A 12,213-nucleotide genomic window follows, 5' to 3' on the forward strand; every position below is an offset into this window, starting at 1 on the left:
GGGCTGTCGGACTGTTGGTCGAACACATTACACTTTTAAAAAAGCAGAATATGTCTCCTTTAAAGAACCTTCTCCGGCAAAGAGAACCAACCTGCCCGACCCGCTGCTGGGGCTTCAAGCCAACAACACAAAGCTCCCAGTCGCACCAGTGAATCTTTTAAGTTTGCACATTGTTGCAGTTTAGTGGTTTGGCGGCCTGTCACTAAGATTGCGGAGGAGAACGATGCACGCTCAGCAAACCCCCTCCTGGGTAAACAGAGGTTAAAAACACACCATTACATCACTGTAAGAGGCAACGTCGGGACAAGAGGCAGGTGAAGGATTCATGCTCCCCGTCAGCAACCGAGGAGGCGTTTCTGACCTTTCTACTTTTGACAGGCAGGTTGAGTTTACACAATTTAGACACTAGAAGTGGCAGGTAATTATAAAAGCGTGAGGCCTCAGCACTTAAACTGTCACTTCAGCCAGCGAGGTGAACCTGTAGGCTAATCTTTCGCAGTACAAGGATCATTTACATTGCGTCCGTGCATAAATGTACAGTGAGTTAATACAATAAAATCTCCCAACAACGAGCAACAAATAATTAACCTAAAACTACTTTCAGCTGTTGTAACATTTCCGCTCTCAGCAGCCATAAAAAAACCCTCCGCACTAAAAGCTTAACTAACCGTGACATTTCAGAGTTATATTCAGAATGAAGTCACAAAGTGAAGGCCTTTGAAACTATAAAATCCTAATCCTTTCATCTTGTCCGCCAGTCAAATGCTCGTTTCAGGCCTAGTCGTGTATGTTATGGAGATTATTTTGGGGGGGGGGGGTCGTGGCAGGAGGGAGCGAAGAGCTCCGAACACTCGGTAAAAACTCAAAACCTGTGAGAGCGTCGGTTCAGATTCACTGACAAAAAGTATTTTGGCGAATTTATTACAATCACTTAAAAGTGAACGGACGGTAAATGTGTCTTTCCCCTTTTGGCATGCAGACTCTGGGAAGCGGGGATGGAACCGCTGACCTTCTGGCTAGTGGACGACCGTCGCTACCTCATGAGCTACAACCACGACAACCCAGCATAGTCCAGGTTACTACTGCAGGGGCTGAACGATATGCAAAAAAAAAAAGATTCATATTGAGATGATTTGGATATTGGTCAGATATTGCGATTTCAGATTAATTTGTTCCGTCCTGGTTAATCCACGACTGTGAAGAGTTTCGTGTTACATCGACGTCTTTTCCAGTCAAAGTCATTTGGTTTGGCCTCGTGTCGGTCCTGGGTGTAACCGGCCGACTCCTCGCCCCGACTCTGAGGCCTGGCTCATACGACATCGATCCCGGAGCTGGAGCTTTGTTGTCCAGTGTCTTTCTGAAGTGCTCTTCGTTAAGGGAGGACTTTTGCAACTTGACATTCATTTGGGGTCAGTTCCCGGAGCATAAAACTACACAGCTGACCTCAGACCAGGTGAATTGTGGGCCGACTGACCTTAAGATTGTTTCAAGGTCGAGGACGCGACGCGCTGGTGCTTTCAAGCTTGAACTCCAGAAAATGTGAGCAGACTTTTTTTCCCCGAGGTGGTGGTTCACATGTGCAGAACGCAGCGGGAGTCGGGACGCGTTTCACAGCAGCAGGAACATTTCCGGAACTTGTCGGTGGCGTCCGGGTACAGAAGACATGGCGATAACTCATCATCACGCCCGCTCACTCGCTGTGAAACCTCCGGAGATTTTTCCACCTCTATTCCCACGCGGGCCCACTCGGACAGTATTGGAAAAGATTCGACATCGGGGGACGGGCAGGAAAAGTTCCGGAAAATGTCCGGAGTAACATTTCCAGAAAAATCCAACCCCGCATTTTACAACATTAGCACACGCGACTCAACGATTTTTAATATTACTACACTGGTAAATGTGAATGTTTACAGTTACATCTATTAACTGCATTTTCAAAACGTTTGCGGACATTTATCATCTCCATTTTCCCTCGTAGCGATTCTTCTGTACGCGTGCGTCATCTGACGCGTTACTCGGGTTGGACATCGTTTGTTGAAGTAGATCTGGAGCGTCCGTGTTTTCCGCAGATCTGTATGAATCTTTTCTGGACCACAGACGAGGCCAGTTGGTTTCCCCCCGCCAGCGTCACTGCAACAAACAACGAGACTCTTTGCTAATTCACCAGCTGTAGAGCCAGAATGAAGCAGCATGTGGCCGCTGGTCGTCCCGAGGACGATAATCTGCGACGGGGGGGGAGAAGAGGAGCCGCGCGGCGTCTTGACAACGTGTAGGCGAGATTACGCTGCCGCGGCGAAGGCCCTGGCTCGGCCTCGTCTTGCCGCTGCTGCGAGGTGACAAGCGGAGCGGAGAGAAGCGCTTCTGCGAGGGAAACAACAGGCGCATTCAGTTGGAGATTTAATCCACTCATCGCAAACAGCTGTCTGGAGGTCGACGATGTAGTCGACTCAGGTTCATTTGTTATTCGAGCTGCCGTCTTAGCGACGGCGCTCAGCTGCCGAGATAAATACCGGATTGTAACAGGGGGGAATTAATATTTATTATTCCTGTGCTGCATCATAATAATTTCTTTTAGAAAGTACGGTGCCGTCAGACTGCCTTCAATACGTGGTGATCAGTATTCCTCAGGGGGTTTGTAAAACCTGAAATGTTCAGTGTCTTTGAATAGAATCATTTGAGCTTTTATTTTTTTTACAGCCGCCTTCTCACGTGTTTGTCTCCGCTGCGGGAGCTGCAGTCACCAGCTCGTTGTGTGTTTAATGACTTCATTAAAGTTGACTGTTTATTAGTGTCAGTTATAGGTGGAGTGCGCGGATGCCAAATTAGCCGCTGGGTTTGTCACGATGTGTACGTCTCCTTCCACATTACGTGAGCTGCTGTCACACACAATCTCAGGTGTGGACATTTTCCCCACAACTTCCCCGGAAGGGAGCGTGAATGTCAGGAACCTGTGGGCATGTCGATGACTGTAAATAAAAAAACCCCGGACAATCTCCCGCTGCACTTGACTTATCATATGTGAACGGCAAACTTCATGTCTGAAGAGGTCTTAACGGTCACGTGACCCTGAAAATATTGATAATGCACCCTTTAACAGAAAACGGTCATAAAAACCCGAGGCAGAAAATGAATGGGAAGAGACTGAATGACGACTAGGTAATCTAGTTAAAACCATTTATTTAAAAAAACAAACAAGTCTGCCTTGTTAAGCAGATATTAGACAACGCAATCATCAGGACTCCAAAAATATATATATATATATATATATATATATATTTCCCAGCAGACGGCGAGAGGCAGAGTTACAGAGCGAACAGATTTCTTCAGAGCGTCATTTGAAGATTATCTCTTTTGTCTTCGTGCCACCGTCGGTGTGTGGCCAGCGAGTCCTGAGCCTCCGGGCCGCTAAGACTCTTTGCTCTTTGACATCTTCGATATCCTCAATTGACTCCGCGTTTGACATGGCGCTGAAGGAGCGCGGGGGAACAACGGGCCCCTTTGGCCCTTGTGCAGAGCATGTGCCGCTCAGTGGAAACATTTAGCCACAGCTCCGCAGAGTGAAGCATGAATGTGGGAGTTTTTTTGGGGGACTAGTGGCTCCGATGGGAATCCCCCTACCGTCTTCTCGCCCATGGAGCTATAGTCACGGAAAGGAACCACTAACCCATATAGTGCGACTGCTATTCTGCCCAGTTTCCCCTCCAGGATCAATTCGGCTCATCCCTTCGCTTCTTTGGGGGGGGGGGGGGGGGGGGGGGGGGGGGGGTCTGCACATGACTACAGCTGATGTTACAGATAAAACTCTCCACTGGTCCACACAGTTCATCTCCATTAGAGGGACACAACAGCTCTTTGTAAATCTTTAACAAATGTGTTTCATCCTACTTCCAGCAGCACAGTGGAATGTGTGAACGCAGATAAACTCTGCGTGGGTTTTTGAACATGTTGACCGTATAACCTCTGGTTGTATTGATTGATAGGTTTTTTTAGTTTTTCAGCAGGGTTATTTCGGGCGTTCATAGTAGGCGATTGTTTCCATTATCATTTCATCTTCAGTCAATTATTTTCTCGATTATTCGAATAGTTGTTTGGTCCAAGAAATGTCATAAAATGGTGAAACCTGTCGATCAGTGTTCCCCAAAACCTCAAGGCGATGTTTTGTTTCGTCCACACACCAGAGATATTTCGTTTCACTGTCACAGAGGAGCAAAGAAACCAGAAGATATTTACATTTAAGAAGCTGAAATCAGAGAATTGTGACCAATTTTTCCCCATAACAACTACTACCGATTAATCAATTATGAGTAGTTGGCGATTAATTTAGTAGACGATTACTCATCGATTAACTGTTGCAGCTCTACTTCATAGATAGACGCACGGGCAGAGAGCTGAAAACAGAACCTTTTAGATTTTAGATTATTTTAGATTTTCGGAAATAACGTTTGGGTGTATTGAATATAGGAGCTGGTAAAACGTTGGTGTGAATGCGTCAAGTCTGGTTCCATTAATCTTTTTAACACAGGTTTCCCTCTTTGCCTCAACTTTAGTATAACAATAACGGCACTGGTTGCAAAAAAATGATGTGTAACAATAGAAGTAATTTACAGTGTTTTTTTTCCAGCCTTCACATAAATTCAGTGATCAGAAATATGATTGTAGTTTACTGTACGGCACCGGTGACTGCAGGTCGTGTTATCGTTTCAGATCCAGGGCTTGTGTGTGAAAACAATAAGCTTCGTTGTTCTTTTTAATACATTTTGTTGAGAAAATGGCGAGAAATGGCCAAAGCAACATTTTCCAAACCCCACAGATACTTTATTGAATGTAATAAAGTAAAACCAGAGGAGGGTTTTCGCATTTTTGCCAAGCTCATGATTTTTTTATTTGAAATCAATTCTTAATTTATTAAAAAAAAAGAAAGCTGAGAAAAGGCAGAGTTTGTATTTTGTCTCTTTCTGTAAAGCACTTGGTGCCAAACCACTGACATTTCAATATAACTGCTCTCAACCACGCTCAGTGACTTTACCAACAAAAAAACATCAAACACATTAACGTTAAATGAATGTATTAACTTGGAAGCCTGTCACAGTTTGGTCTGGATGAATATAATGCAATTAAAAGTGGAATTTACTGACAAGCGTTTGGTCACCGTTGATATATTTTTTTCTTTCTTTCCATAAAATAGACACGTTTGTGAGGGTTCTGGACTGAAGTGAGACTTGTGAAGTATTTTATTTTTTCCCCCTTCCCCAAAAAGCAGCTATTTCACATTTCAAAAAGCCGCAACCAGTTCAATTTTTGTTTTGATTGTTGTTGTTCTTTCTGTCAGTTTTAATCAGATCCATAGCTCCTCCTGTAAGAATCAAGCCTGTCGAACTTCTCTCCTCATGCTTCACCAAACATCGTGTCCTCGTCCTAATTCTTGGAGAATCGGCCACGGCGGCGGCGGCGGCGTCCAAGAACAGTCCACATATTGTGGGATTGAGTGGGAGAGTTGATCTTTTATTCTCCGGGCGAACAAACATGGAAAATAAACAGTTTTTTCCCAACACGGTCTGGCAGATTCAAACCGTGTGTCTGGGTGGTGGGTTCAAACCGCCGACTGTCTTTTTTTTTTTTGGCCGCTGAAATTATAGACGCGTGGCCGAGGGAAGTTTGTTGTTGTTCAGAGTCGTCGGTTGTGGTCAGACGTGTGAACGTCGGCGTCTCTTTGCTTTGCCGCCTCTGGGAAAGAGACGTAGTGCTGACGTAGGAAAGTTCTCCATGCACCGTTTTCTGTGTCTTCCTCCTCCCTGCTCACTCTGATGCTCTGAGATCAAAATATAGAAAGAAGGAGACAGTCATGGCCTTGCTTACACTTCGGTGCACGATCACGCCAGGGGAATGATTGTCATGATGTTTGATACCACAGCTTATGACAATAAAAGACCGTGTAAAGTTGTAAACGGTACAACGTACAGTATAAAACGCCGGTCCGGCATTCTGTCATACATTACATGGACACATTGTACATGCATTCTGTACCGTTGTCGGCATCGGAGCATCTCTAGTTGTGTTGCTGCCGTCTCATCCTCATCACCTCGCCTGATTGGTGATGCTCAAGTCGCACCGCGTCTAGCGAATATTTTCATTATCGATTCATATGTTGATTATTTTCTCAATTAAGCGATTAGTCGTTTGGTGTAAAAAATGTGGATCGTGTTTCCCGAAACTCCAACACAGTGTTTTTGTTTTGTCCACACACGGAATAAATTCAGTTCATAAAGATTAATTTGCTAGTCGATTACTAAACGATTAACGGTCGCAGCTCACGTGTTCTTCTTCTACGTCACATCACACTTCATTCCATTGAACTTACACTTAAAACAACTGGCCCCCGGGTCCATTTCTCGCCGTGTTTTGTCCGACCTGCGAGGCTTTATCACACATTAGCCTCACACACACACACACACACACACACACACACACACACACACACACACACACACACACACACACACACACACACACACACACACACACACACACACACACACCAACTCCTCCGCTCTGCCCTGAACAACCCAAAAACTCAAAGCTCAATTATTCAGAGTGTTGCTGCCGCTTTCTTCTTGGCAGCAGCAGCAGCAGCAGCAGCAGCAGCAGCAGCGCTCGGCCTCCTGGTCCGCCGCAGTCTGCTTCTCTTCGGAGCGCGTCTACTGTCTGACTGATTTCCCCAGGCACCCAGTCCTGGCAGCATGACTGACGGCCATCAAAGAGAATTAAGAGGAGACAATAAGTGTGTGTGTGTGTGTGTGTGTGTGTGTGTGTGTGTGTGTGTGTGTGTGTGTGTGTGTGTGTGTGTGTGTGTGTGTGTGTGTGTGTGTGTGTGTGTGTGTGTGTGTGTGTGTGTGTGTGTGTGTGTGCGTGCGTGCGTGCGTGCGTGCGTGCGTGCGTGCGTGCGTGCGTGCGTGCGTGCGTGCGTGCGTGCGTGCGTGCGTGCGTGCGTGCGTGCGTGCGTGCGTGCGTGCGTGCGTGCGTGCGTGCGTGCGTGCGTGCGTGCGTGCGTGCGTGCGTGCGTGCGTGCGTGCGTGCGTGCGTGCGTGCGTGCGTGCGTGCGTGCGTGCGTGCGTGCGTGCGTGCGTGCGTGCGTGCGTGCGTGCGTGCGTGCGTGCGTGCGTGCGTGCGCGCGCCTATGCTTGTGTGTAAGTTTGAAAAAGTGATTATTTAGTGTTTTGTGTGCATCTGTCATGTGTCTTAAGTGTGTGTGTGTGTGTGTGTGTGTGTGTGTGTGTGTGTGTGTGTGTTTTGAAGGGAAGCCAAAAGCCTCCACAACAAGCGGAGGCCTCTCCTCCTGGCCCCGTCCACTGGTGCAGGCCCTCAGTGTCCATCGCTCCAGCTGGCGGCCGACTTCCACCGAGGCCAAACACTCCAACACCCACAGGCAGGCCAACAGGGAGCCCTTTGTGATGTGTGTGTGTGTGTGTGTGTGTGTGTGTGTGTGTGTGTGTGTGTGTGTGTGTGTGTGTGTGTGTGTGTGTGTGTGTGTGTGTGTGTGTGTGTGTGTGTGTGTGTGTGTGTGTGTGTGTGTGTGTGTGTGTGTGTGTGTGTGTGTGTGTGCGCGCGCGTGTGCGTGAACACTTAACACTTATCAGCTCAATTTGCACCATTTATAACACATTTTCATCCAGATGAAGTGAAAGCAAAAATGTATTATTGTGAAGTTTCAATCTGTACTTCTTGGCAGACTGTCAGTAGGAACGTGCACTGTCCTGGTTGCTCCTCTCAGGGGTCAACTAACCCTCACCCTCCTGACTGAAGCTTCGATTTAAACATTTGACACCATCAGATTTCGCACGCGCCGCTATTCCTGCCTTTTCCAAGAGGCAGCTGGACGCCGCGCCGTTAAATAAGAGCACCAGGAATGAAATCAGCCCTCGTAGTGTTCGTACGTTGAAGGCATTTAGCTGATCCTCTTACCCGGAGCCACTGGTTCAACAATTGTGTGTGGATTCGAGTCCAGAATAATGTTGGAAAAGAGACGGAGAGGAATTCATTTCATTTGAAGTGGATTTAAAAAAATATATAATAATGTAATTTTCATCAGGTCAGACTCACGGAAGTGAATCACTCAGTGTTTTGACACTATAGTCCAATATCAGTATTTCTCTTCAGCCTGTTTCCATTTGTAAGTCAAGTCCAAAGAGAGAAACTTTTGGATTTACTTCTCCGAGTCTTTATGCAGGCAACTGTCCGCTATCCTCCTCTGTTGCATCCAACAGTCCAGTGCAACAATCACCTAATTCAGGCCGTGATATTATCCTGTCTGTTATCGCCATGGTTTACTTATAATTGCAGGTTTTTCTTATTTGAAGGATTTTCACGGTCAGACGAGGTGAAAATATCCAGTATTTAACAGGGAAAAATATATTAATATTGATTGTTTCTCTTTTTTAATCATCTGGCGATGCTTTGAATAATTTGTCTTGTGATTTTTGGGATCTCCAAAAGCCTCAGTGGAAGCCTCAGTCCAACGGAAACTTCATGCGGTGTGCAGATAGCTGTCCAGATCATTTCCAAATATATATATATATATCGACTCGAGTTTCTAAATATATTCTTGAAGCCATTAAAAAGAAGACCAACATCACTGTATGTCTGCAGTCTTAACCTCTACCTGCTGTGGGAAATGAACATTTTGTATCGATATCGTGATGGTGATGCTTTGGAGATTAACTGTGATGAAACAAGGTACGGATGTTTTTCCCAAAGGGACTGAGACCGTACATCCGCTGAACCCCTCGTGATTAAAGGGGCAGTACGCGATTCTGGAGAAAGCTCGTCTCTCTCTTTGTTGTTGTTGTTCTGTTCTGTTATAGTTAATACTTGGACGTATGTAGCCGTCGTTCCTTTGTTTTCCTGAGGGTACGTTAGGCAGAACCTCCCCAAAGTCCTTTTCCAAGAACAACCATGAATGTCTGGGCATGAAAGAGATGTGTTACATTACACTGTGTCTTTTGAATCTTCAGAGAAGTTGAAAGAGAATTTCTTTCCCTCTTTTCGTTTGTTATTTGTGCCACCATATGAACCATGCGTGGGATCCGAAGTCGGCGGTGATCAGATTATTATTATTATCATTTTTTTGGGCTTTGCAGTTGTTTCTCCGGTTGTAGAACGTGACAGATGAAACCAGAGCGACTGGTTTCTGAAGGTGTCGGTGGTGTGAATGAGTGTGTGTGGGAATGAGTGTGTGTGTGGGTTCTGTGGGAAACACTCGCCGCTCAACAGGTTTCGGTGGGAGGAGGAGGAGGAGGAGGATGATGAAGATCGAGTGTGAACAGATGAGACGTTTGTTTTACCTTCACCCGATGCTCTCACTTTATATTTGTCTTTTGGATCCCTTGATATAATCTTTAAAGCAGAGCCAGGATTAGATTGTTTCCTCCGTGTATGTTTTGTTCGTATTGTGGTGTTTGGATACAAGAGCTGAAACAATAAGTCAATTAATAGAAATTCAATTTTTAAATTCCTTGCATCTCCTCAGATGTGAAAAGCTGCCGGTTTCTATTTTTTCTTCAGTTGAGGTGAATTGAAGACGTCACCTCGTACAGAATTATTATGGAAAAATATAATACAGACTTTGATGAGGCTGTTCACACACATCTCTCCAGATAAGACTTTGTCTTTTTGAGGCTATAAAAATGACATAAAGGATTCAAACAGTAAGCTTACTTTACAGTAAGTAAAGTTTTTTTTTAGACCCGTTCATGATACAGACAAGGTTTGAACAGAAATCTTTGGACGCTGCTGCAACAACCTTATCTGATCTGATTTCATCTGAATGACCCAGATCACCAGCAGCCTCAGATGCCCCTGAACGCAGCAGCCTCAGTTTTTAAAATGGAGCTCACCTGAAATGAACTATCATTATGTGTGTGTGTGTATATATATATATATATATATATAGCTCATTAGGAAAGTCTGGGCTTTTTACCTTTGCTGTACATTTCAGCCGAGTGCGACAGATGAAAATTAAGTTTGTGCTTATTCCATGAAATCTATTTCCCCCTCATGTCGACACGTTGAACTTTTCAAGCACACGGAAACAGCTCGAAAGCAGATGTCAACATCTGTTTCTTTTTTACGAACATCTCAGTGTCGTCTCGCATATTCTCGGAGCAGGCGGTTTATTCTCACATCTGTCTGAGCAGCACAAACAAAGAACACTCCGCTTTCCAACACGCTCGGCGTAAACTTGGCCTCGGCGTCAACCTCCGCCGACCACAACATCACATCGTCATGTGATGATGATGATGATGATGATGATGATGAAGAAGATAACATCTGCGTGAAGCTTCATCGGCGCGTGACGGCTCTCTTACAGGCAGCGGTACAGTCTGTGTGTGTGTGTGTGTGTGTGTGTCCTCAGCAGGCCCCCCCCCCCCCCCCCCCCCCCCCGGCCACATCTCCGTCGGCAAACTGGGCTAATTTCACGGTCTGATGAGCACACAGAGGCGGGCTTGTGGACTTACAGCGGTCGCCAGAGACTTTTAAAGGCAGCTCAAAGTGTGTCTGTTTGTTCGGAGGAGGATGTAACAGTGGTCAGGTCACCTGCCGTTCTCCCTCCCACCTTTCATCACCACAGCGGTCGGGACTCCTACAATTAAACTAGTGACTCGCACAACCACACGACCAGTCACCGCTGCCCGGGAGACAGAATACACTGTGTGGTGTGGAGGTTCTCCTCCAGCCTGTCAGTCAAGCCGTGTGGGTGGTAACCAAACCACATTTAAAGATTGAATTCAAACATTTTGGGAAGAGTTGCTTAGATGAAAGGACTGACGTCACCTTCATGTCTTAAATATGTAGCTGGCAACAGCCAACAGTTGGTTAGTTAGTAAGAGGCCTGGCTGTGTCCAGGGTCAAACGTACCACCACCTCTAAAGCTCTTAAAGAATTTATGTTTATTTAATTTGTACAAAAAAACAACAGTAATACAAAAACTTTATTGACATGTTTATTGAACAGTTTAGTTTCTTGCTCAGGACCAGTAGCTTCCTGGAGTCTGAGCTGGCTGCTTGGTAACCTAGTTAACACATCACCCACGTCTTGATTGTTTCTTGTTTTTCCAATTTGAGTTTTTGTACCAGTAGCCGCTGCATATTCAATGGTGGCACACGACGTGAATGGTATCCATCTTCTCACCAAACCCTCGTCCACAACGTATCCCAAAATGTGTTTTCAGCACTGGTGGCATCTGTGTCTCCCAGAATACGGATTGTGGATGGTTCTTCGAGGCAGCCATTTTGTTGCCAAGCTCTGGTGTTCAAAACAAAACATAACAAGACTTCTCTCTCTCCTCTCCAGGCTCCGATGAGATGCTCTCCATGATGAGGAGCTAACACTGTCGGCCGCACAACCGCAGGAAGAGTCGTGGCTGCTGCACCATCCACAGTCGACGCATGGCGGTATTAGGGGTAAGAGAGCCGCGCTGTCCGGTCTCCTCTCGCTTCTTCATCTGCCCACGAAAACCCGCCGAGCTCCTCCCAAGTGCTTTCAAAGCAAATCAAAAATTCCAAAAAATACGCGGCACGACCAGTTTTAGACATTTGAAGGAGATGGGTCGATGCTGTGTTTTGTTCGGACCGTTGAAATCTTCTCGGGCGAAAAACTTCAGTCAAGAATTTCTTATTTATGTGGTTCCCAAATATTTATGCTGCACCGAGGCCAGTACAGCACACCGTCATGTTGCTGAGGAATTATAACGGGGAGTAAATAAGTGAGAAACAAACGCCTAAAATTTGAAATTAAGAATTTGATAAATGCAGACTTTTTTGGAAACTGAAGCTACAATCACTGCGGTGTTGATATAGACTTTTCAAATGAAGTCCTCTGATTCAGGAGAATGTTCTGGCTCGGTCCGCTCACTCTTCTTATATGAAATGTCTGAAATAGTGAAAAAATATTTGGGAAAATAGTGATAAATTGCCATCACGATTTCCAGAAGCTCAAGGTAACATTTTTCAGATTGCGTGTTTTGCATGTCCATCTCTTCAGAAACTTCAAGAGGGAGAATGTTCTCCCATAGAAATCGTCACAATTCTGAAGCAAGAAATGAGGAAAACTTAACACTTTTGCTCGAAAACTACTTTATTGATTATCAACGATAAAAGATTGTTCCCTCCTCATTCATCTGGTGTCTGCACGTGGTCTTCTTCTCCTTCATGTGCTGCG

General features: G+C 45.6%; 1 protein-coding gene across 1 annotated transcript in view; it reads left to right on the forward strand.

Moving 5' to 3' along the window:
- The window catches only part of LOC118319581 (polycomb group RING finger protein 3), a 41,963-nt gene that overhangs the window by 8,772 nt on the left and 20,978 nt on the right, over nt 1-12,213 (forward strand). Inside the window, exon 2 of the mRNA XM_035650074.2 lies at nt 11,347-11,456. Within this exon, the coding sequence (XP_035505967.1) occupies nt 11,442-11,456 (15 nt within the window). The 5' untranslated portion in view covers nt 11,347-11,441. The remainder of the gene's footprint in view (nt 1-11,346; nt 11,457-12,213) is intronic.

The sequence above is a fragment of the Scophthalmus maximus genome, chromosome 9, assembly GCF_022379125.1.
Source record: "Scophthalmus maximus strain ysfricsl-2021 chromosome 9, ASM2237912v1, whole genome shotgun sequence".
Taxonomy (NCBI): Eukaryota; Metazoa; Chordata; class Actinopteri; order Pleuronectiformes; family Scophthalmidae; genus Scophthalmus; species Scophthalmus maximus.